Raw genomic sequence first — 25,592 nt, forward strand, 5'->3', positions numbered from 1 at the left:
GTCATGTTTTAGGTCTGTTTGAAAAACAATAACCTGCTGGACTGTAAACACTACTCCTTTTAACATTGCTTGAAGTGTTTAGATCAGCACTAAAACTATAGAGGAAAAGAATAAGAGTACTCAAAGCCTCCTCATGAAAAACAGACTTTTGGCTTAGGAGTCAAAGAGCTCCCTTTTCTCAGTGCCAAGAAGCAATGTTCCCAAATTTCCCTTTGCTGAAGATTAGGAATTGATGTGTCTAGATTCACCTGCTAGTGTGCCCCATGGCAGACCATAGGGTCTTGATCCTGCAACTTACTTGGGGACCAGTCAGAGCATGTTATGGCTTCTGTCTGGGCAACACATTTGCCATTCTTGTTCCCCCTAGAGATGGTGATAGACAGAAAACTGATGTATCTTGGTGTCTTGCACCAATGAAAGACTGAATATGGCAACTGGGAGTGTATCTTTGTAACCCAGCTCTGGCCACAGTGTTCAAGCACAGAAAATCAAATTCAGAATCCCTTTCCCAACTCTTTTAGGAGCAGAGGGAAAGTGTTGTTCACAAGTTGCTGAGATCATTGCTCATGGAAGAAGGATGGCTCATTTTCACCCAGCACAGATTCCACTCCCTCTGCTTGGTTTTTCTCTGCTGGCTGACTCACAGGCTTCAAACACTTGGGTGCAGTAAGGCAATGCTGGTGTGAGCATGTGGTGGAATTTAAACTTTGAAATTCTGGTCCCAATGGCAGTTCAAGGTTGCTCAGGAAGATATCCCAGCTCATGCCAGACTGTCTACCACAAGCTCTTCCCTGGATAGCAGGGCAACTCAGAACAGAGACAGTGTAACCATTTAATGCTTCTTCCCCATATTTGCAGAATGTTCTCTGTCTCTCTGGTGGCCTGAGAGAGTCTCAATTCACTCTGCTAAATTATTCACACACAATACAACTGAGTAGGCAGGGGAAAGAAAAGATGCATTGATGGATGCTAAGAGCCATATAAATGAGCAGCTTTCAGAGGATTCCCAATCATCTCATTCTTATTTTGACAGCAGCCTACCATGTTTGAAAAGGACACACTTCTCTGGATGGTTTTCGAGTCTCTGGAAAACATCTTCAAAGTTGAATCTGGGGATAAGGGACAAAATAGAAAATAAAAAGACTATTTTATATTCTGGAAGCTAATAATTTTGCTCCTGCTTGAATATCTTAGTATGAAAAACAGACACAGGTTTCTCATAGTCTCTGAGAAACTCTTTATAAGGCTTGTGACTTGGGCCTGGAACTGCCCAGTTTTGTACCAGTTACAGATGGACTACCACATGCTCATCAAACTCTAAGAGAACTCTGGTATGTAACTGGACAAACTTCCATTATTATTATCACTGAAATTATCTTCCGAGCCTAGATAATATTGAACTGCTTGAGTCAAAATCAACTAAAACTAAGCAAATTCATATAGTTAAGCTATTCAATTACATCAGATATATATTTCAGTTTCATGCCATTTTGTTAAAAAAAACAACATTAACCTGCATTTACCCTGCAGGTTGTGGTAAATACCTGTGCAATACTTACCCTGGGATGTAGTGAAAACAGAAGACCCATTGCAAGTGACTGCTATTCCAGTAATTGCCCTGTTTAATACAAGTAAGCTTGTGGGTGACTTCATAGATTTTGAAACTGAACCACCATACTGTAAATAGACTACAGCTGAAATCTGTTACTTGAGCTCTGTAAGAGCTAAGACATTCAAGGAGATTAAAAACACTACAGTGGTGTGTTACCTGCCTAGAGACAAAAATATACCTTGGCATAAAATGTGAAACACCAGGACAGGATCCCTATAGTGTTCCGTAAGAACTCTATCTGCATCGGAAGGGACTTGCCCATGTAAGAAGATAAATGGTTTCACATTTAGATTTTCCAGTTCTGGATTAGCTACAAATAATCAGGAAGCTGCCTACAAGCAGATACTGAAAACCTCAAGTGTAGGGAATTGGAACTTGCACATTTTTTCCTCTTTTAATTTGACACTGGCAAAGTCACTATAGGAAGAACTTTAGACAAAGCTTATGTCAGGGAATTAGGAAGCACAGAGCACACTGCACAGCCAAAGTTCTGTTACACAGCTCTGTGCCTCATTATTTCTCAGCAGTCTTCAGGAAAAAAAAGTAATAAAAATAATCTGAAGCTGAAATTTGAGTCTCTTTTCAGGATCAAGATTTTTTTAATGCTAACAATCTGGTAACAGATTTCTCACTACAAATATTACTTTGTTTTAGAGACATGATAATGTTTTCCTAGATTTGATTACAGTCACCAAGAAAGTAGCTGGACTCACAGTAGTAAGAAATCCTCCTAACCAGCCCAGTCACTAGGACAAGAGATGGGGGCAAAGGAAAACCTGTTGTTTAACACATAGCTGATGTTGTTCATTATTAGATATTTTCAAAGTTCACTTGAAAAGAGCCCCTATTGACCCTTGAATCCCTAGGAATCCACCAGAACAGTAGTTTGGTACCCAGATAAACTAAAAACCTACAGCTGGAGACTTGGCAAACTGCTCATGCAGCAACAGCTTGAGGTGTACAGTGGAACAATTTAAGTGTTTATTCTTTCAAATCTGATGGGATGAAGTTTGTGCTCCTGATGTTATAAAAAAAAATAAATTGGAGTCTTTATCTGGCTGCTGTTATCAGTTTCAGAGAAGAATAATCAATATCTGCTTCAGGTACTAAAATGATAATGAACCTATACAGATCTAGAGCTAAGGAAAAACAATAGCAAAAATCAAGCTGACAAATACCTTCTCTGGATTCATAACCCATCCTATACTCAAGTTCATCTTGCATAATCAAATCACTGAGTCATCTCCAAAAAAAAAGTATTTACCTTAAACCCTAACCCATCATTCAGATTGACACAGAGATTTCCCACCCCCCCCCCCCCCCCCAATTCAGTGGAAGAATTTTGACTGGAAAGAATAGTACCTACTCTTTGTGAATTTTACACTGTGTATCTAATTTTAGTTTGGCAATATTGTTCCAGGCAAGTGTTATACTTTCTTCTGTCAAATCTTCAAATGATTCTTCATTTGGAGAAACTGCAATAAAATGCCACAATAAAGTTCCATCACAAATAGAAAATAAAAAGACATATTTCAAATACCTAGGTAGCTGACATAAATATGAAATTACAGAAATCATGCAGAGCTTCAGGAATAAGATTGTTAGACTAATCCAAAGGAAATGGAAAACAAACAAACAAAAAATGGAAACCTAAAAACTCTGCAGCAATGTTTTGGTATCCTTTGAAACATCAAGGCCTTTCCAGATGAAAAAGAACTAGAGAAGCCATTTACTGCTACAATGAAGCATATGCTTTTATTATTCTATTGCATTATGTTAAGAGTGTCACAACTTCATTTCACTGTTGCAAAAGTTAAGGGATTAAAAATGCAACAAAACTGAGATAATTAAATGTCAATTATAAAATGGTCAAACTCAAGAGAAAACACTGATGAATGAAATAATGACTTAGACAGCAAATCTGTTTAATACATGACCATTACTATTACCCCATACAACTCTCAAAGCTCCTCTTGCCATTGGATGCTACAGGTTGCCATGCTAAGTAGCCCTCATTGTCACTCCTCTGCTTCAAAGTCAAGGCTATCAAATGGTAAGTGAATTGAAGACAATCAAATGAGAAAGATCTTTCCAAGTGATACCTGGGCTGAATCTTCAGCCCAATTTATAGTTAAATCGCTATATAATTTATGAAGACAATAGCATCTTAGTTTTGGTGAAGTGGTTTAAGTCCTGCTTTGAATGGCAACTGTAAAGCCTGTGAGGGCATTACAATCCTTTTCTAGAAGAAAGTTACTCAATCAACTCTGTCCCTACAGTATAGGGGGAAAAATATGTCCTTTCAGATTTTCATTCAAGTCATGGAAAAGGAGAAAAAATTCAGATGCTTAATTTAAGTTCTTAAGGTTTACTTTGATCAAGCTAATTAATTAATTACCCCCCTAAGACATTGCTGTTAAAAACCCAAACAAATCTTTGCATCATTTAGAATGCCTGCAGATATGGCCATTGAAACTGCCATCACATCAGCTTGAATTTAAAGTGTCAGGAAAGGCCAGGGATGATCGCCCTCCCACAGCTTCAGAAGCAGAGGTGCAACAGTCCCAGAGGAGACCACTGGAAGAGAAGGCAAAATACAGGGCAACACCTGTATACTGAAATTTGAAACTGGTCTGGTTTTGTTTTTCTTTAATATTTAGTTCATGGATTTATCTTGAGTTGCCTTACAGGGAAAGTAGCCAAGAGAGTTGTATAATGAGATCCTGTGGGAGAAAGAAACTACTCAAAATTACAAATCCTTCACATTGTTAGTTTATCTATTAAACATTTACCTGGAGACTCAGCTATGGAAGTGCTGTGACTAGATGTTCGAGACAAGCTTTTCAATTTCTGAATTTTCCTTTGAGGATGAGGGGTTGTAAACAACTGTTTTGGTGTCTGTCCAAACTCCAGGATTTGTGTCAGCAGAGCTACTTTTTCATTGGGGTCCATAATACTTTACAAAACAAGATATATAATTAAGCCATGGAGGCAAGTACTTTTTTCCCCTCCCCTTCCCCAAAAGCATGGAACTGTGTGCAGTTACTACAGCACTACAGATCACCTCATGTTCTTACAGAACTGATTTACTGAAGATTTACAATCATAACAGCTTCATAACTTTGTTTATGTAAAATATAACTTTGTTTTTGTAAAATAACAATATTCTCAATGACTGGAAAAATGAAACACTTCCAGAAAAGCCAGACTGAAGAAATGCTTAAGAAACAGTCTTTCAATGAAAGCTAAAACTGAGAATATGGTGCTGGTTCTCTGCATATTTGGGAGTATAAAATGGAAGATCAACACCATTCATGTACAGAGCCCTTTTACAGCTGGCAGAGAACCTAGAGAGATACTGAGAAACTTAGCTAACTGCTTTAACAAACATTCAGATTCTTGTTAATTACCTGTTTAAATCCACTCCTCCTTCATAAGTTAATGGGTGAAACACTGGAAAAAAAAGTTTATTTGTACAATGTGGATATACAAGGCTCATTTTGTTTGTCCTCCTACAAACAGAGCTGCATTTTTACTCACAAATAAGCTATTTCAGCAGGCATTAGAGTTTGAGGTCTTACATTTTAATCCTGGTTTTTTTTACCTGAAAAATCTTAGGACTTCCAAGAGTTTTTCAGAAAGTTTCAGAAGGAAGTAGTACTTTCATAGAGGAAGGATTGATTCCTAAAGCTTCAATACCTACCCCCAATAAATAAACATATAAACAGATAAATAAGAAAGCAAGCACAGTTGCATAACTGGATCCTTGGTTAATTTTCAGACAGGGAACAGAAAGTAATAAAGAATGATCAGAAAGATCTGTGTATTCACCTTTCCAGGTGAATTGCTGTGACGCAAATGACTTTGAGGCTGCTGCTTAAGATCATTTACTTTGACCAAAGTTCATTCACACACAGATCCCTTCTGACTCTCTTATCTACTTAAATGTCTGCAATTCATTATGCTAATAAAAATCCATACTGCATCAGAAGCAGCATTATGCATAAAAAGTGGTCTCTTTTGAGAGGTAAAAATATAGATGCCATAATTTACATGCTGATTTACTGTATTTAAAGTCTGTGGTACATTGTAATTGACACTTATCCTCACAGTATAACTGAATGCCAAACCCTACAGCTCTAAAATATAGCCAATCATATGTTAAGGACATGTAGAGAAAGTGCACTGGAAAGAAATGAACAGCAGGGAAACAACCCAACCCACCCCCAACCAAACAGCAAAAAAACCCCAATACCAAACAAGCCCCAGCAAAACAATCCTTGCAATCTCAACTATCTTTCCCTGGAACTAGAAATTAGAAACTATCGTTCCCTGGAATTAGTGCCAAGTATCAAAATATTGCTTATTCCTACCCTCACCACTGTTGTAGGAAGGTTTTCTTTCTGAACTTATTACATCTTTAAGTGCAAACTATCTCAACATTTTCTGTTACTAGAAATCCGTCAAAAGGACCAGGGTTTTTGGAATAAACACCCTAAAAATCGGATCTGCTACTTTTTTTTTTTATGAGAGGGCACTTTCTTATTGGGTAGTAACATACACAGCTAAAATACCAGACTGAATGAGTAAGTTAATCATTGGTAATACTATTAGGTGTAAATGAACACAATTACACAGCAGTAACATAACAACATCCCCCTTTGTAAAGGGGATCCCCATAGTGGCTAGATACATGTTCAGAGTAAGGTTGCAAACACTGAAATGTCTCACATGCAGTTAGACATTTCAGAACCAGCACATACTTTTTCCTTCATTCTTGCTCCAAAGACCTGGAGCCCATTAGCCCATTCTTTCCCTTAACAATTCTCTCAGGAGGAGGGGGAAATTGTATTGAAATTCTCCCACTGAAATTACACTGGAGGAAGGCTAAATCCATAGAGACTCTGCAGGCTTCCATTTTTAATTGGGAAACACTAATTCCATACAATATTGCCACACCATGATGTGCAAGCAATTCCCAGCAATGCTACAGAATCATCTTGTCCACCCTCTGAAGCACATCTTCAAAGATACAAATCACCATAAAGGCAATACTGCCAGATAAGTCACTATTTCCAGTAAGGATCAAGCATTCAAAGCACAGTTCTGAACACTCAAAACAAAATAAGCATTACAGATATGTTGTGATTTACCATTCCTGCCTAATTGAGGCATCCCCTATTTTTGCTAGTTCTATAAATGTGTATTTACCATTGTGAGCTGCAACTGCTTCACTTCCTTTCTGCTTGTAGCCAAATATGATGTCAATCCATTCATGAAGATGTTCTGATACATATGGACTTTCTAAAGCCTCTTGGCACTTCTGAAGAAAGTCATCAGGACCTGACAAGATACAGGTTAATTAAAGGAGAAAATATCCCTTTCAGTATTGGCATCCATTTCTCTTCCTCCTCATTGTTAAAAAGCCAACAAAACACCCCACACTACATGTCAATTTTCTTATAAAAATTAAAAGCACCTATTTATTATGTTAGTGCTTTATAGAAAGAGTTCATTTAGAAGAAACCAGAATGGACATTTTTGAGGAAGAACAATGATTCCAACAATCTTGAATTTAATTAATAATACAAGAAGTTTGACTATTATTACCTGATGCCCAAGGTGGAAGCTCTACATCTTCAACCATCTTTCCACCTTGCCTTTTTCCCAAGTCCAACTTCAAACTATTTACTAGAAAACTAGAATCATTTTCATAAAATTCTGGAATCAACTGGAATTTTAAAAAACAAACAAAAAAAACCAACCAAGTTTTGATATTAGTTTAGCTTTCATCACTTAAACATATCATTCAGTGGAAAGAAAGTTAGTAAATTTCATATGTCAAGCCCTGAAGTTGGGCAGACTTTCCAGGTTTTCCCTACAAGACAGTTCTCTGAGCCAAACTGCTAAATTCAGAGTGGCACACATTTTAACAAGTAATGTGTGACATATGAATCCATAACATCTATGAGTATCTTTAGAATTATTGCATAGCTATGTTCTCATTTTTAAGACATCAAGTAAGAGTCAAGACTAAAATCTAGAATAAAACTAAAATTATGACAAATTTCAGAGGTTAAACCAATTATTTAAATACCACCATATCTAACCATTAACTCTAGACTATTTTTTAAAAAAGCATCACTGTATTAATGTTTCTTTGATAAAGGAGTTTAACAGTATTTACTATGTGACAGTTTATTCTTCTCAACACATTCTACAAGTTAGGGTTTCTCAGGGCTCAAAAACCCAAGACAGTACTTCTACAGTTTCTTCTTCATTCTCTGGATGAAGCACTGCAATATAGCCAATCCTTACAAGATTCCAGCAGACAATACATAAAATTTTCTTTTCAGCCTTAATCCACACTCTGGTAATTTCCATGTATTTCCATTAACATTCACATTGTACTTCTGTTAAACTAAAAGCCAGAAATCAGGCACAGATGAGCAAACATGGAGTTGATATGGGATTATTATACAGTTAATAAAGGACTCATAAAATGCAGACACCAGCCTTACAAAAAAACCATAAAAAACCAAAAACCAAACCCATACAACTGAAAAGCAGAAACAACAACGAAAAACAACCTAACACACTCCAATCAAACACTCTCAAATCAACAGTACATGAGAAAGCTAAGCACAGATGAGAAGACCTGAATAATTTTCCAGCCATTTATTTACCTCTTTGAAATCTGTTGCACCATCCAAACAGTTTTTCCAGGTTTCTGCAATGCTAGATAAGACAGATCAATCACACATTTGTTAAAGAAAAAATTTTAAGGCTTTGGACTCCCCATTGATGCATATCTGAAAACAAACCAGCCTAGTTATAGACAAAATGTAAACAAACCTGTTGAACATTCTGTCAGCATGATCAAACTTTCCATTCTGCAGACAGAGCATGTATTCTGGAGCTAAGGAGAAGGAAAAACAGCATCAGCTTGCTCCAAGCCTTGTCTGCTTTGGAGGTGTCTGCTCAGAGAGCATATAAAAGGTGCCTTACCAACTCTAACGAGATAAAACAAAACATAACCCGGCGAAGAATAATGGCTTCCATACATGAACTTGGGCTCTGGCATTTCCTGGTAACGTTTCTGCAGCATAGGAAGAAGAAAGAAATGTCTGTTTCAAATCAGCACTGCTGCTTTGCCTCAATTCTGAACACATACACACTGTTTCTTTTTAAAGGCACAGATTAGGACCACCCACCCTCAATTTTTCTTCCAATGATAAAATAAACATTTAAGTTCTAATATCCATGCAGCTTTAATCAGAGCAGTAAATCAAGGACAAAACAGTTGTCATAATTGATCATCCAAAACTATCAGGGTTTCAGTGTTTTTTTCCTCTCTCACTTTAACATGCAACTGCAGTGACTCAAATTCAAAGAAGCGCAAACAAAGAAGTGCTTCCTTTTTGTTCATGAGAGTATGGAAGAACATAGTGACTTCCCTCAGCCTGGGAGATTCCTTCCTGTCTGAAGCTCCCATGCATTACTCTAAAATGTAGCATAATACAAACAGAATGACTTTTACTGCAGTAAGCATGAAGCTAATAACAATTTAAGGGAAGTCAGACCTTAGAAGGGAGACTTTATTTACTGTTACTGTAAACACAATAATGTTCATATTCTCTTGCCTTCCAGAATCTTAGGAAGCTATATGATTTTGAAATATTTTAATCTTTTTTTATAAATATAATGGAGTTATTCTGGCAGCATTTTTTTCTAATGTCCCATAAATTATTTTGCAATAATTAACTTTCCATAGAAGACAATAATTTTACACAAATAATTAAAAGCCAAATAACTGAGGACCTTCTAAGTCTCTAAGTATGTGTTTGACAGCTTATGAAAGGAAAGCCTGCCTGCCTTGAGAAATAGAAAAACTTGGCACACCTATATATAGGTATATAGTATTTTCAAGTTAGTGCTCTGACCTCCATGGATCCAAATTTCCTCCCTTTAAAGTTCTCTCCTTCAAATTCAGTATTTTTCTTAAATGGAAATACTTAAGATTTCTACTACTTTTTCTTATTTCTTTCAAACATGTGTTTTACATTACATACTTAAAACCATGGGTTTTGAAGTTTCATAAATTCATGTATGTTTACAGCATCTCAGTGCCACCATATATACATTAACTGGATTTTGGAATATTATTTTAAAAGTAAGGCAAAACTTTCAAAAGTATATATGTATGAAAAGGTAGCAAGAGAGAGGAAATGGATTCAAATAATTTTAAATTAGTACTGACAAAACCAGTTCTGATTAAATTAAGCTGGAAAATAAATGTGGAATGGTTACAGGTATGTTTGCTTTTGATAAAGTTTATAGTTAACTTTTGATAGAATAACTCCTAAGACATAATTCCCAAAGCTTGCTGGACAAAGCTCCTTTTATTGCCAATATGTACAAGGCACAAAATGTTCAGCATATGAATACCAAGATATACATACCACAAGTCTATCCAGCCTTTCCTTATTCAGGGCACCAATTGGTTTACTAAGGTCACGAAATGTTTCAGGCTTTGTCAGATCTTAAAAAAAAACCAGAACCAACTGCTTGGTTATAGACTCCAAGCATTCTACTAGACTTTAATGTACTCTAATCAATATTTAAAAACAAACCAAAAACCCCCAGCCTATCCAAGCAGCAATAAAGCAAACAAAAGCCAACACAGAACCCCTCCAGTAATTTTCTCCCTCCCTACTAGCTGCAATCCCATAAAGTCTTACTGTCAATAGCTATTCATCTTCCTTCCAAGTATGAATAATCTCAAACCTCTTGCTGAAGAACTAATAGTTAATCTATGGGGCAGTTATTACAAGTAGTATCACCTAATCAAGGTACTGCTACCAAAGGAACAAAAGCAGCTGGTATCATCTTCTTCTACTCATTAACCACTCTGTCAGGCTACAGTTAAGTCCCACCATACAACTGGATTGAAGTGTTTGAGCAGGCGCTGATGAATACCACAAGCTTCCCCTATTCTGGTTCTTGCAGAGGGACACAATCTTCAAAAGGACAAAATCCCAACACAAACTGCACTAAGACCCTTAATCAAGGAGCCTATTCAGGCACAAGCCTTGTCAGCCTCTTGCATTCAATCTGCAATGCTAAGAATCATAAAAGAACACCTGGATTCTACACATTTCAGTGCATCTAACTTGTTAGAAAAAAAAAAAAAAGTAATTTTACTGCCTCTTTTCCATTTATAAGAATCACAGTGTCTTTGAATGCTCAGTACTGCTGATCTGCAAAGCAAGCCAGCAGATGTTTGGTACATACTCTGTATCTGAGGAGTGCAGTACTTAACAGAAAAAGGTGAGGTATTTTGTCCCCTAAGCTAAAGGGGAGGGGTAAGGCCACAAGAAAACACCCAAGACCACCAATGCCAGGTTCATTTTGATGTAACATCAAGTCTATGCAGTGTAAATGCCCCCCCACACATTCCAGGTTGGTCATGATGCAGTAAGGTGCTTTTCCATATACACATACCTAACACTGAACTAGAGTAGTCTGCTATGATCCAAGGAAATACAGGATACTGGGAGAGATCGTTGCAGCTTCTATCGGCCAGATTGTTGAGATGGAGAAGATACTGGTAATTTGATATATGTCCTCGCTGCCACTGCAACACGTAACTTTCAGCTGTGTGCTCTGCAATATGATTTTCTGAAATAAAATAAAATAAAACATTAAGAGTTGGGAGGTTTGGAGTTTAGCCCCCAAGTTATACTGCAATTAACATTATGCAAGATACTGTAAAACAATTAAGGGCACGGTTTCTTAAAAGAACAAGTCAGAATGAACTGGCAACTTCGTGTTGCCATAGCCACCATACTCCACACATTTTTTAATATCTCTGCGCATGGGTCTGAATTGCATTTGGCAAAAAAAAAATCATAAAGAAGGAGTGCTGAACCAAACACAGTAAGAATGGATGAATATTTACATAGGAATGGAAAAATATTTGCAGACCATGAACATCTCTCAGCAAGCTGGTAACCTTTAGGATTTCAAATTTCTAGAAGCAGTTCTGCTTGAGTCAAGAAAAAAACTAAATATATTTTCCTACTGTAACCAAGGACACCCACTATCAGTAACTTGTGGAAAGAAGTCATGTATGTACATGAACAGGATTTAATTTCACATCCACTGAAACAGAGTAGAGGAAAAGAAAATTGGCCCAAACTCAAAAAACTAAGAATTATGCACCTGGAATTCTCTTTGAAGTATAGGCAGGAGTTCAGTACATTCAAATTGCACTACCCTGCTTATTAGCTGTAATGTCAAGGTATGCTGCTGGAAAACTGGGTTATTTATTTACTTTTAAACTTTCTTCCATTGATTCTGTATACAGCACCTGGGCAAGTGCCTGAAATAGAACTGAAGGACGGCACCCATGGCATGATGGAAAGAAACTTGGATTAGATTATGGCAAGCCTCTATTTTAGCCTCTATTTCAGCATAGGATGGAAAGACATTTTCCCATCTTTCCTTCACTGGAAAGACATAGTCCAATCTTTCCTTCACTTTAGGACTTTAAATTCTAGTAAAGTGAAAAACATTAGCACTTTCAAAGAGAGGCTCTTCTGCTGCCAGAGAGATACCGAGGTGCTAAAAACACTTCTAGGGAAAGGGCTCACCATTTTTTATTTCTAACCTCCAACATCATCATAATTTTCATCTACATCTTGAAATTTCACCTTAGAAAATTATCCAGAAAAAGTCTGAAGCAGGGTAACAGCATGCAGGTATTTTAACAACAGAGAAAATGATATCAGAATCTATTTCCTTTCCAAAGAAAAATATAAAATACTAAAACAGTTCTAAAATAAAGTTATCATTCCTTTGTGGCCTTTCCATTTTTCTTTGTGAAGCAGGAGGGAAATGTCAACTTATATTTAGGTGAATTCATTGAAACAGAACCAGAGTCCTGGTACAATAATAAAATAGCACAAAATTTACATAAACATTTTCAATATTGGCAGTAAATATGTATTTCAATGTTTCAAATTACAGAAAAACTCAGTCTTTTTCTCCCTTTTTTCTCCAGGACACACACGTTTTAGGAAGTTTCTGTTTACAATATGCAAAAAAATAACCATCACTTTCTAGGGATTAATATATACAAGATTTATTAGAAATGAGAACTCAACTGTTTCAGAACTGTAATTTTCATTAACCACTCCTAAGATTGAGAAAATTTCAGGTACTTTTGTGTAGACTGGAAATCCACCTATTACAGGAAGTTTCTCAACAGGGTTTTAACTGAGTCCTTGGGGGATCCACACACAAGCTAGTCTATATTTTTTCAGCAAAACGCAATTTAGCTGAGTGGATCTTATTTATCCCTTACTTTGAAGACAGTATTTTGTTGGGTTTTTTGTTTCATTTGTTTGATTTTTGCTTTGTTTTGTTTTTTCTTTCTGAAGGGGGGAAAGGGGGATGTTAAATGACAGTGTATATCAAGTTGCAAATTCAAAAAAATTAGTTTTGCCTCAATAATGCCTCCTCAGCTTTCACACTCAGCTCTTCAAACACAACCAAAGTGGTGCCATTTCACAACTTTCATTCTGATCTTTGCCCACTTCTATTAAAAATTGTTACAGCCTATATATCTGTTTATTTTTCTCATTCTTCCCATGCACCAATAGAGCAAAATCCAGGCAAATTTCCTTTCCCAAGGTACTAAACACTACATTAATAAATAAATACTCCAAACCTATATATTTTGCAATAAGGCGATAGACCTCATCTCGATCCTGACAGCTGTAGAATTTCAAGTAGATGTCAGAACATAGATCGTTTTCTGTGCAAAATACTTCAAGTCCCTGAAATGTTAAAGGGGGGGAAAACAAATGAGAGCAATCATTAACAAGCTGTAGTACTTGTAGTTTTTAACAGAATGTTCCAGTTACTAATAAGTCTCATAACTCTATACTGGGTAGCAGCTTTGCCCACAAAATCTAACATACTAAATTTTCTATTTCAAATCACAAGAGCATTCAGTTTACACTGAGCCAATAGGTTGTCTCTGTCTGGATTGATTAAGCCTAGGTAATAGGCATTTAATTCTTTGCATTATTCCACTCACTTAGGCAAAAAACAAGTATATTTGGTTTAAATGCGTTTTGAGACAGAAAAATTCTACAAGACTGAAATTTCAGTGCTACCACTGAAAGCACACAACTGAGGTTTCACTGCAGAGCTCCTGACATTCCTCAGTCATGTATGGCAGGAATCATCACTCCACATTAGTCTCAATATGAAGCAGTGACAAAACTTCCTCCATGAATCAATCCAGAGAAAATACACCAAGAGAGAGAAATCCATTCTGTCCCGTGATAGGTGCTTGAGATAAATGGAATTAATTGCTCCCTAACGGTACTCCCTTCTCCTATGCTGACTGCTTATGAAAGAAGTTTCTCATCCTTGTCAGAATCCACTCTGTTTTCATCTTTTTGACAGCACAGGAAAAGGAAACACTTAAAAACACCGGAAAGGATCAATACAGAGTTTAAGAACACATGGCTTTTACCTAATGCAGACTGTTACAGCTGGTCTCTTTAAGAAACCATATATACAGCAAGACAATAAAATAAAATAAATACTTGAGCTTACCAGTGGCATCAGCCCATGTCTTCTTTTATAGATGCGACGCACATTTTGCAGTGTAATTTGTACAACTGGTTTCTGTGGGGGGGAAGAAAAGAGGAGACATTCTAGTAGGTTTATGTTCTTCTACCTAACCCTCCTCAGAAAATCTGAAGTTTTTTTTGACTACAGATATTAGCAATATGAAAACAATATCCATCCACGTTATTGTAGCAGTGGAATAGTGACGCTAAGCAGTTATGTTAGAAAGAGGAAGCTTGTCTTTGCTGTTGGTTTTTGCCCGAGCAGCAGAGCAGTTTAGGAACAGGTAAGCAGCAGTGCATTATCCCGGCTCTGTCCCCAGCAGCAGCGCTCATGCACCAGAGAAGCACAACAGGACGGACTCTGTCAAAGGGAGCCATTGGGCTGCCGGGAAACCGTGCCGAGGCTGCCACCTGGCGCCCGGAACCAGAATGGCACCGTAATCCCCCTGAAACTCCTCCGCCTTGCTTGGACTTCCAGCACAGCCGAGTCACAGAGTAATTCAGGTAGGAAGGGACCTTTAAAGGCTGCCGAGTCCAACCCCACTGCAGTGAGCAGGGACATCTTTAACTACAGCAGGTTACTCTGAGTGTGGTCCCACCTAACCTTGAATATTTCCAGGGATGGGGCATCCACCACCTCTCTGGACAACCTGCGCCAGTGTTTTACCACCCCCATTGTAAAAACCCTTTTTTCCCTCTACCTAGTTAAAATCTAGCCTGTTCTAGTTCAAAACTATTAACGTTGGCCTATAGCAAAAGGCCCTGCTATAAAGTCTGTCCCCCAAATTCCTACTCCTTTGTCAAACATGTTTTCTCCAATCCCCTTTTCTCTTCTCTGTACTAGCTCCAAACATTCCTTCCTCTTGTCACAGACATTATCTCTCTAATTCAGTGTTCCTTTCAGAGCACTCAGAGCTTTCCCTTTATTTTCCCCATGTCTGAGTCCCCAGACTCCCTGAATCTTCTGCTTGTCTTTTCCTTGTCCTTAGGACCCTCAAATCAGGCAGATTCCTTTCTTTTCCCACAGAGTACCAGTGGATGAGAGCACAAGAGTAATGCTCCAGCCCTCAGCCCTGGGGAGGGAACTGGCAGTTCAGCACTGGGATTAGAGGATGGGTCTAGCTTGGTACTTCATCCCTGGCCAGACTGTGCTCCACTAGCCTGCAGGACCAGTCATACCCAGCTGGAGCAGCACCAGGGCTGCTGATGTAATCTCACATGCTGACAAGTAAATTGGAAAAAAAAAAAAAATTAATCTGAGAGTTAAAGTTTTCTGGTGATTGTGCTACTCCCATGTCCATATTAAAGTTATTTCACAGAATCATAGCTAAGTCAATGGCCAGCTGAGATGATCACTTCTGTTTCTATGACAAAGTTCCAAAGCAATAATCCAACTGGAACATGCACTCAGTTTTCCTCCAGAGAAAGAATGGTCAGTTTAATAGAAAACCTAGCTAAGAGCTCCTAAAGTAAACTACATGTATATAAAGCTCTCACTACGTTGGAAAGGTATCAGACTAAGATGGAGAAATTTATCTTAAATGATATGTAACAAATAGTGATCTTCAAATATTAATAGAGCATGAGCAAAGGACATTTTGTGCTTTGTCAGTAGGAGGTAAACTTTAAGCAAGTTAGCACAGAATGAAGCCTCAGAGAGAGAGATACACTGAATGCAGCAGAGATCAAAGGAAAACTAATGACCTTCTAAAAATAACTGAAAACAGTCGCCTTGGAGATGTGCTCTATGTGCATTTCAGAGAAAAAGTACAGAGAATTAAAACTGTCCACTAGCAGGGCAGCGTGCTCACATTGTAAGCAAGACCATCTATGAGGCACTTACAGGATATCCATTAAGAGGCTGGAAGTACAAGTTAGCATCACTAACGCACACATGCCCTGGATTAGTCACCAGTGGCGTCACCATTTCTGCTTTACACTCCATATGCAGCGTTTCAGAAATGCTTTGAAATCTACAAGTGAAGAAAAGGAGTAAGTTTACCTCCAGTTCTTACTTTGGTATAGAGGCACCCTTAAATTACTTAGAAAGGTTTTAGTCAGTTTATGGCCTTGGGACATCAGAATGGGGACTTCAGTAAGCCTATTTTACACAGGAATAAAGTTCTTTTTTGGGACCACCACTTTAACAGGCACTCCAGAAAGGAACACTGCTACATTCTGCTTCAGTCTCAGGACAGTAAGCCAGTTGTCTTCTCTCGAACTATAGTTTTATTTGGCATATACTGGTGCCCAATTGCAACAAATTCATAGAGAAATGAAACATCTTTGAGACAAAGTAACACATTAATCTTCTCAACAGAATTTCCTCCTCTACATTCCAGGTACTTCAAAATACTAAGAAGCTAACTCTCTGAATAGAGAACTTAGACTAACTCAACCAGCCATCTAACTATCAGTGCAGTAGACTAATCAACCAACAAGATGAAAATGATTCCCAGTAGAAAGTGATTAGAAAAGTACCTGTATTTATCAAATGAAGTTCTAGCCAAGCGTGATTGTAATATAGCAGTTATCTAATGTGGGAGGAAAGAAAAGTTAATATGGTATCTGATTCAAATGCAATGAGAAGTTAATTATTAAACAGTGATATCACAATTTCATTATTAAGCAGGGATATTAGAAATAATCAGATACTCACCATGGCAGCTTGATCTCCCATTTTATCTAGACAAGAAGCCCTGTAAAGCTAAATAATCAGCATTAAGTGAAATTGCACAGAGATGTCCCACACAGCTCAGAAGTCAACAAAACAGGAGGGGCTTTAGCCTTCTTGGTGATGGCATACAAAAAGATCTATTATGATTTCTTTTGAAAATAGGAAATATTTATTCACTTCTACTGCCACGTTACTACTTTGCTTAGCACCACCCTGCACACTGAGAGCTAATATGAGACACAACAGCTGTCAGAACTAGATGCTGTGTTGAAGTCCACATTTTAAAAATAGATAATCCAAGGTTTTCACCTTGAGTACAAATAAAATTCTACACTAAAAATCAAAAGATGCTGTGATGAACTATGCAGGGATATCAAATAGCCACATACCTGATGTAGAGTTTGTACAACATCTCCTACTTTCCAAGCAACATCCAGTTGGAATAAATGTTCTGTTCTACCCTAAAATTAAAAGTACATTTACTACTAATTAATTTCAAATAGAACTCAGTGGAAAAAAAAATTAAAGTAAACAAAACTAAAGACCCTTAAATAATAAAACTCTAAAATCCAGTAAAATTATGCTATTAAAGATTGTATTATATGTCAAAGATTGCAAAAGCAGATGTTGATCTTTTTTCTTTACAAATATATCTTCCCAGGTGAAAGCTCTCTGTGCAGCGTTGTTTAATACAATACAGCACAACAGCTCTGAAATGAATAAGTTAATGTAGTGCAAACATCAATACATGAAAAGTAGTACCTGTTCTGCCTATTTTAACATCTATTTTAAACACATGCAAATATAGAACTAGCAAATGACATGTTACATTTTAAACAGCTACTGTATTTCTTATAGATGAAAGACACCAGCCCATCAAATCTTTAAAGACTAGGCTAAAAAAGTTAGTCACTCTCATCTACATAAGTAGTTTTGAGCTGAAAAGATCCCAAATCCAGTCACAGTCTATTTTGACTAGTCATTCACAAAAGCCTCACTAACACATCAACCAGCTTATGTGGCACACTCATTTTTCTTCTACAAAGTTTTCCCAACTTTCTTAAGAGTAATTTTATAGGAGACATTCCTGCTTTTACTTAAGTATATTAAAAGTATGTGTATGGATCAACTGGCACTAGCTTTACTCACAACTCATATTTAGCAAAGGTTGTTGAATACTTTCATGATCCCTGAATGCAGTATAAAACTGTATCAACATGTTTCTGTAGCATTTTGTGATTTCTCAGGCTAGACTTTAAAAAAAGCAACAAAGTGATCAGTAAGACTAAAGCAAGACATTGGTCAGTAGATACAACTGGATTAATTTTAACTGAAGGAAGGAAGACATGAAAATCTAGGTGATCTTCAGGGTAATGTATGTGATCTGAGCTGAACTGACAGAAATGCAAGAGGAAAGCATGCTTCAAAAAACAAATGGAACTGGATTATAGGGAGACATTAAATTCAGTAGCAATTTAGATAAAAGCCCTGCAACATTTCACCCAGAGCATTGTTTTCCTTCAACACGAAAAAAACACAGCTCCCAGAAATCCTAGTGAATGGTCTACAAGAATTGCTTACAGCCAACAATGTGACAGTTTATGTGAGCAGTTTCTGTAGCTCTCCAGCCATATTCAAAGACAAGAGCTCAGTATTTTGTAATTGATCTGAAACAATCAAAGAAAGACATGGAAGATAAAAAGTATTACTTAATTCCAGCACTCAGTGACATGTGGAACTGGCAACAATTCAAGTAGAAGATATCTAGCAGCAACAGAAAAAAAATCAGGAAAGATTGAAGGTGAATTAGATTTCTTGTTTTAAAATGCAGAGGAAAAACTGCACTTCAGCAGAGTAAATTGTGATGGTCAACTGTCAGAAATGTTTTAGCTGTGGATGAATCATAACGTAGAAGAAAATGAAGAGAAGAGCTTTCCAAACAACCCTTCTGATTCTTTCCTTTTCCACTTTGTTGGCAATGAGATAAGGTATTTGTCTGATACTTAATAAATCTTGTACATGTCTGCAAAACAGATCATAGAAGGACTAGAAGACAAAACAGGTTCAGCACATGAAGAATTATCAGAATTTAAAAAAAAACAAAGAAAAAAACCTTTTAAGTACTAGTTCAGAGGCAGATCTAATCACAAAACCAACCCAAAGCCCTTGTTGAGAGAACAGAGATCCTCTCTTGTCTCTCTGCTGTCCACTACAGTAATACAGATTTTATAGACTCCATCATTTTTGAAGTTTCCTACTTAAACAAAAACATTGAGAAATATAATTCTATCTTTTTCAACTCTTGGGCAAAAAGTGAATTAACTCTGAAAAATAAAAGTTTTGCATTTGTGTCTTAACTAATCTCACAATTTAAGCAAAAACCCTTACTTGTATGCCTTGAATCCTCCAGGCTCAGAACTGGAGCAGACCGACCCTATCAGCAGACAGCAGCGAGGAACAAGCTCCAATTTCTGCTGTGAGCAGCCTTACCCACCATTTCTTTGAGCTGAGAAACACTCAGCTGGGAAGTATCAACTAACAATCTCTCATCTGAGCAGAAACTCAGCAATCTCAGTCTGAGCAGAACTGAGGAGATGCCACTTAGCCAGGAAGCAGTGTCCACTGTACATGAGCACTCAGCTGACAGCTCTGACTGTTGAGCCCATAGAGCTGCACATCAAGATAAATAGCAAGTGTCAAGTCTGCAGCATGTCCTCCAAGAAGTATCAGAAAGCCATCACAGAAGAATTCAGACATGTTTTTTCAATATTTTTTTAAAAATACTTTTTTTGAAAGTTTCACTGTCATATTTCTCAAATGATAATTATTTTAACTCTTTCAGAAATGACAACATAAATCCTTACAAAACTCCAGTTTGCTAAAAGCAGTGAAAAAATATATACTTACTCTTACTGTTTTATAGGGTGCAATAACATTTCTTTCTTTAATGAGAAAAACCTGAAAGAATAACAGACATTACAGATTCACACCTTAAAAAATAATATAATTAATCAGAAGTACTGGTAAATATAAAGCTAAGAACACTGTTTAAGCAAGCAAAACACTGAGTTGTAATATCCTGCTTTAACTACCCCAAATAAACTGCAGGAAAACAATGAGCTTTTACATCAGCTAACTGTAAGGAGGGCAAGAGTCCAATTTTGTTCAGAGGCTTACTTATACAGTTGATTAGTGGGCTTTTATCCTAATCATATGATCTTCAAGGAGCTACATTCAGAGGGGCAGATCCTTCCCCTCTTTTAGTGGCTCAAGGTTCTGCCCAAACAGGAATTACTCCAGACTGGCAACACGCAACACACCCTGTGCAAACTTTCTCAAATGAATGCCTTTCTTCTGCTGCTAAACATTTCACTTCCAGCTCCAACCACAACGAACACCAGATTTCCTCCTTCATCCAATAACATGCTTTTGAACAGTTTTATTTCTCTGGTGCTAGCCTCATCTCTGAGAACCGCTTTCCTCTCCAAAACCCACATAAAACTACTCTCCTTCTTCAGAACATTCTCACAACTCCTATAAAAAAACCTGACTGGTAGCACACTAATTTGTACGCTGTGCCTTACTATCCACTATCTAAAGGGCAACAAGCCAGAAATAAGTTATGGTTTTGCTGCCTGTAGAGAAGGCTCAAATCTGCTAAACCTCAGGCCTAAGCTCAGGACTGGTTCTGAACCAAACAAAATACACTGTACTGCTGTCCTGGGGTAACAACTGCATAACCTACTGTGTTCTACCCCGGGCTCAAGAAACTTGGATGATCACAGGTCCCTTCCCAGTGCCTCAGTTCCCTTCCTATAGGTAGCACACCTGCAATTCTACACTGCCAGATTCATTCAGAATCCTTCTGGCTGCTGTATACAGCCTTCCCCCAGCTGTCAACGGAACCAACCTTCAGTCCATGACCGCTCCAAGAAACATCCAGCTAGAACAAAGCAAGTGGCAGGCTTGGAAGCCCATAAACTCAGCAAGCCTCTCTAAGTGCTACATTAAAAAACAATGGTAATTAGTGCCTTTCATATGACATCATCATGTACAGACCTGAATCAGGACATGGGAGAATCAGAATGAAAAATCTGCTTCACATTCATTGCTCTTCTGCAGGATAACTACACTGAGTACTCTACATTACATAAGAAGTAGACACAACGGTATGGTTTTCTTTACTTGTAAACTGAGCAAAAACCTAAGCATACTGTATTAATTTCCTATCTTTGGAGGATTTCTCTCAGTTTTATCTCAAGAATAAATACTGAAATAATGCCAAATTATTACTCCCATTTACTATATTTTAAAGCCATTAGTTCTAAGTTGTCTGTTACATAAGGAAAAGCTGCTTATCCAGCTATGTACTAACAATTTTTTCTGATTCTAAAAGGCAAAGATGTTTAAGATTTTCCAAGTATTCCCTATGTGTGGTTTCCTACAAGGCCAAAATTCTACTTAAAAAACCCATATTTTTAATTACATCATGATCTGTCATAATTACAACTAGGGACTACTTGATACTTGGAAGTCCATATGAGCTTTATACAAAATACCAGCATTTATGATGCCATCCAACTACTTCAGAACATTTCCTCAGAGATAGGAAGATGCCTGGCAAGCTACAAATGGAGGAGTGAGATGTGCTAACCACACTTGCCATCTTAAAACTTAATTCGTCTTTCCTATGTTTCTTACAATCCCTTGTTCTTCTGGCTTGTTACAAGAGTAATGATGTATGGTGGAAGCGCTGCCTGGAGGAGTTAGAAATGCGTTTTTAAAAATCACTCAGTACATAGAAAACCTGCCAACTCAAAAAATAGATTACACAGTATTTTTCACAGAAGCAGTTTCAAAATGAAATTAAATATACTGGTTACTACGACACAAACCACAAACTTCTCTGGCGTAGACAGTATTAAATGCTTGAGTTTGTTTTTGACTGCACATAACTTAGCAAGGCTATCAATTCTGGGGATTGGTAAAGACAGCTTTTAGAAATAAACAAGAATATTTAAAATTGTATTCCCTGCCTCAACTCGGTTCTATCCTGAAAGGAACACATGAACTTTTTTTTTTAACTTTTTTTTTTTCTTTTAACTTTTACAGCTTTGGAACACTTATCAACTGAAATTTACCACAATTTAAAGTGCATCCCCTTGGTAAACTCTAAGAATGAATACATGCACAACCACAACTCTTGACTGAAACTTTAAGATAATATTTCAGGACACCTTCTGAAAACTATTTGGTGGACACACAGCACAGTCAAGAGTTTTCACAAAGCTGAACTGCATGGACCAAGATAACTTTGCCATTATGCCAAAATGCTGCAGAAAGTAGATGAAAGAAGTGCAAAAAAAATCAAACTAAAGATGATCAATAAAGTTTTATTACAGTCTATTCTTCTTTTTCATTCAATTCTAAGGTTTCCCAAAGCTCCATTATAAAATGCACAGGGCAAAAATGTTCTGTTTATTGAATTAATGACTAAATTAAGTCATCAACAGTTTGCAATTTCCAGCATCAACAGTTTCACATTAATGCTAAGTTTTTGACACTAATTAGTTTAGTTTTCAGTTAACTTCCCACTCTCAGATTATAGCTTTGAGGAAAAATACCATTAAGGAACATAAGCTTGCTCATTTATGTAACCTCACCCATTTATACATCAAGAATCTATTATATGCATGTCTTACCTGGCTACATACAACAGAAATCCCTCCAGGTGTATTCCTAAAATGTAAATAAGATATTTGAAATTATGGGAATTAGGGCTTTAAAGGAAGTTAAATACATACAGTATTCCAGATTTACCTACCTTGTGAAAGGGTTATTTACTTCATTATCTTCTGGAGCTTTTATACTACTGCAATCCCGCAATGGTATCTGCAGCAAGTCATAAAAATACATCGTGTTTCTTAAAAGCTTTTTAAAGAGAATCTTTAGTTGCCAAGAAATTTAAGTTTGAACTGCTTACCTTGATAATAGGCTGGATATTGTCATCTGGTTCAAAAATAATTGACTTAGAACAGATTTTCAGGGAGCCTCTGAATTTTCTAAAAGGAACAATAAAAACAAAAAAAGTTGTGCATACGTTCAAGACACATGAGCCTAGAATGACTCCAAAAAGTGAAGGTATGTAAGAGTTTTGTACCTTTCATCTTTGCAATCTTTATTTATAATATGATTAGCTGTGTGCTGTTCAAAGTAATATTCTTCCAGGTTCAGAAGAAGCAGCGAAAACCTACAAATTAAAAATAAAAATAATAAAAATCTTTTATTCTAAGAGAAAATACCATAACAGTTAGTACTCTTAATAAAACATTTCAGGTGTTCAGAAAGTTTTCTCTGATCTCTTTGCTGCATCCCACACCCCAATAATGAATTAATTTAACTTTTTAAAATAACAACCTATATGGAAATTGTGTACATGTGAAGAAGATCAACAAATTCTCTTCCAACACATATAAAGTTAGATATTTGATTCTGATGTCTTAGATGGAAACTATTCTAATATAACCAGGCTTTCTGCTTTAGCTCTGATCAATGTATGCCAGGTAAAATATGCAATGACACAAAAAGGTAGGGCAGGAACTAATCACTTAGAACAGATGGAATTAGATTGTTTTCAAACAAAGCTAAATTAAACTGGTCTAAAATGTTAAGTGAAAACACTGGCACAGATTTTACAACATGAGTGAGTCACTCAATGGATGCCCTCTGAGGAAGCATTACCTTCCTCACCAACCACATTTTGTACTTCCTCCACACCTCTGTTCAGTCCCCAGGAAGCCTTTTCATGGACTAATGTGATTAACAACAAACCTCAACAACAACAAAAAAAAAATAGGAAACTGAAGTCTTTGAAAATATTTAATTGCAGGATCATAGTAATGCCAGTGTTGGTACCAAGCAAATGCAAATAGGCCAGATTAGGGGGAACATGGAAATGCTTTCTCTACCAACTTAAGTAAAACCACTGCAAGTGATCAAAACTCAACAATTTTCTAACAGGGTGAACACAGTCACTGAGTGTTTTAGCTGTAGAGAATGCCTGTGGATACTGGCACAGCAGGAGGAGCAAAAACAACCTCAGTTGGAAGTACAACTTGTTTGTGTGAAGTGCTGATCTGATCTGCACAAGTACTTAGTATTTATTTACACCCACATTTTGAGCTTTTTGTACTTCATTCATGATATGCTTCACTAGAAATGCCTGTGAAAACACTAATAAACACCGAGTGTCCCCAGAGCAGTATTCAAACAGCAGTAAATATGTCAGGAGTTCACTAAATGAACCGAGTGAATCGAACAGCCTGTTCATTAAAAAAGCAGATTTCACAATGGAAAAAATAACAGTATTGAAAATATATCTTGTGTACTTAAAGACTGTGTTGTGGTTGTTATCTTAAACAGAACATAACAACACAGGTTTTACTGCAACTACAAGTAACAGTGGCTCTACAGACTCAAAACTGTGTTCCCAAGATACCCTGTCTTACTGCTCTGCTGCTTTTTTAAAATGGCCTTATCTTAACTTTCCTTTCTTGAAAACAGTCTTTTTATGATCCCCTTTCGCTGGTCTTGGCTTGGTTTTCTTTGCAGTGACTACTATGGGGCTTTGTTTTGGATTTGTGCTGAAAACTGTCGATAATTCAATGATTTAAGCACTGAGTGTGTTTAAACAGAGCCAAGGCCTTTTCTGCTCCACCCCACTCTGCCAGCGAGGAAGGTGAAGGTGCACACGGAGTTGGGAGGGGACACAGCCAGGACAGCTGACCCCAACTGACCAAGGGTTATTCTGTGCCATATGGAATTATACTCAGTTACTGTGGGGAAGCTATTATGTTTCATATCCTGTTATATTCAAATTTTCAACATAGCATCCCATTGAAATCATCCTGGACAAACTTAGAATTTCTGATTTTGCAAACTCAGATCTTGCAAGTTCTATCACATTTTAAAAGTTTTTTAACAAAGCTATGTTAGGATGTATAAAGAGCAATTCACCAGTAAAATGTTCTTCTTTCTAGTATGTATAAGCACACTACGTACACTATACATATAATTATTATTATTATTTAAGTAATAAAAATACAAAAGTCAAGAACAAAGGTAGCATCCAGGTTTGTTTGGAAAAAATCTATCCTCTTTCATCAGGAAACAGCCACGATTGACATAGAGAACATGAGCTTCAGAGAAATAGCATTTATGGTCCCACAATTTCTTTTTTTCCCAAGAAAACAATAATGCCTGTTTAATAAGAATTCGTGTCTGAAATTATTCATGCTTGGTCTCTTTCTTTTATCTCCACCTATTCTTTTAACTAGCTCCTCACATTTTTATATTCTTTTCAAATTCACCTGTTGACAGCACTTGTATTTACTAGATTTTTAAGTTTTTGGTAAGTGCAGGCATCCCTCATGTATTCAAGACAAGCCATGTTTTTTATATCAAAACATTGGCTGTTATTCACAGTAACTATAATATGCTCAACATAAGCCAAAATACATAAAACAAGAGAGTTCTCTTTGAAATTTTTCTTTATAACTACCTCTATGAAACTATTGTATCTTTGTATGCTTGTCACTTTATAAATCAATTCACCTTCCCAAAACCAGAAGCTGTAGGCAAGGATTTGAGATAT

At 36.9% G+C, this 25,592-nt stretch overlaps 1 protein-coding gene across 3 annotated transcripts in view; it reads right to left on the reverse strand.

The window, feature by feature from the left end:
- Positions 1-25,592, reverse strand: part of NSMAF (neutral sphingomyelinase activation associated factor) — a 38,599-nt gene that overhangs the window by 5,720 nt on the left and 7,287 nt on the right. The window contains exons 2-24 of one of the 3 annotated variants that reach the window (XM_063169139.1): positions 23,100-23,189; positions 22,923-23,001; positions 22,764-22,831; positions 22,642-22,678; positions 19,847-19,897; positions 17,329-17,400; positions 16,922-16,969; positions 16,744-16,796; positions 16,106-16,235; positions 14,246-14,317; positions 13,347-13,455; positions 11,117-11,293; positions 10,075-10,154; positions 8,621-8,711; positions 8,468-8,531; positions 8,299-8,350; positions 7,223-7,343; positions 6,824-6,955; positions 5,023-5,065; positions 4,405-4,568; positions 2,979-3,087; positions 1,560-1,618; positions 1,042-1,109 (exon numbers count right to left, since the gene is read on the reverse strand). In XM_063169139.1, coding sequence (XP_063025209.1) covers positions 1,042-1,109; positions 1,560-1,618; positions 2,979-3,087; positions 4,405-4,568; positions 5,023-5,065; positions 6,824-6,955; positions 7,223-7,343; positions 8,299-8,350; positions 8,468-8,531; positions 8,621-8,711; positions 10,075-10,154; positions 11,117-11,293; positions 13,347-13,455; positions 14,246-14,317; positions 16,106-16,235; positions 16,744-16,796; positions 16,922-16,969; positions 17,329-17,400; positions 19,847-19,897; positions 22,642-22,678; positions 22,764-22,831; positions 22,923-23,001; positions 23,100-23,189 — 1,969 coding nt within the window. Of the gene's footprint in view, positions 1-1,041; positions 1,110-1,559; positions 1,619-2,974; positions 3,088-4,404; positions 4,569-5,022; positions 5,066-6,823; positions 6,956-7,222; positions 7,344-8,298; positions 8,351-8,467; positions 8,532-8,620; positions 8,712-10,074; positions 10,155-11,116; positions 11,294-13,346; positions 13,456-14,245; positions 14,318-16,105; positions 16,236-16,743; positions 16,797-16,921; positions 16,970-17,328; positions 17,401-18,520; positions 18,539-19,846; positions 19,898-22,641; positions 22,679-22,763; positions 22,832-22,922; positions 23,002-23,099; positions 23,190-25,592 lie in introns of those variants that run through there. The other 2 variants (XM_063169149.1, XM_063169155.1) reach the window with 2 other exon arrangements.

This window comes from Melospiza melodia, chromosome 1 (genome assembly GCF_035770615.1).
Source record: "Melospiza melodia melodia isolate bMelMel2 chromosome 1, bMelMel2.pri, whole genome shotgun sequence".
NCBI lineage: Eukaryota > Metazoa > Chordata > Aves > Passeriformes > Passerellidae > Melospiza > Melospiza melodia.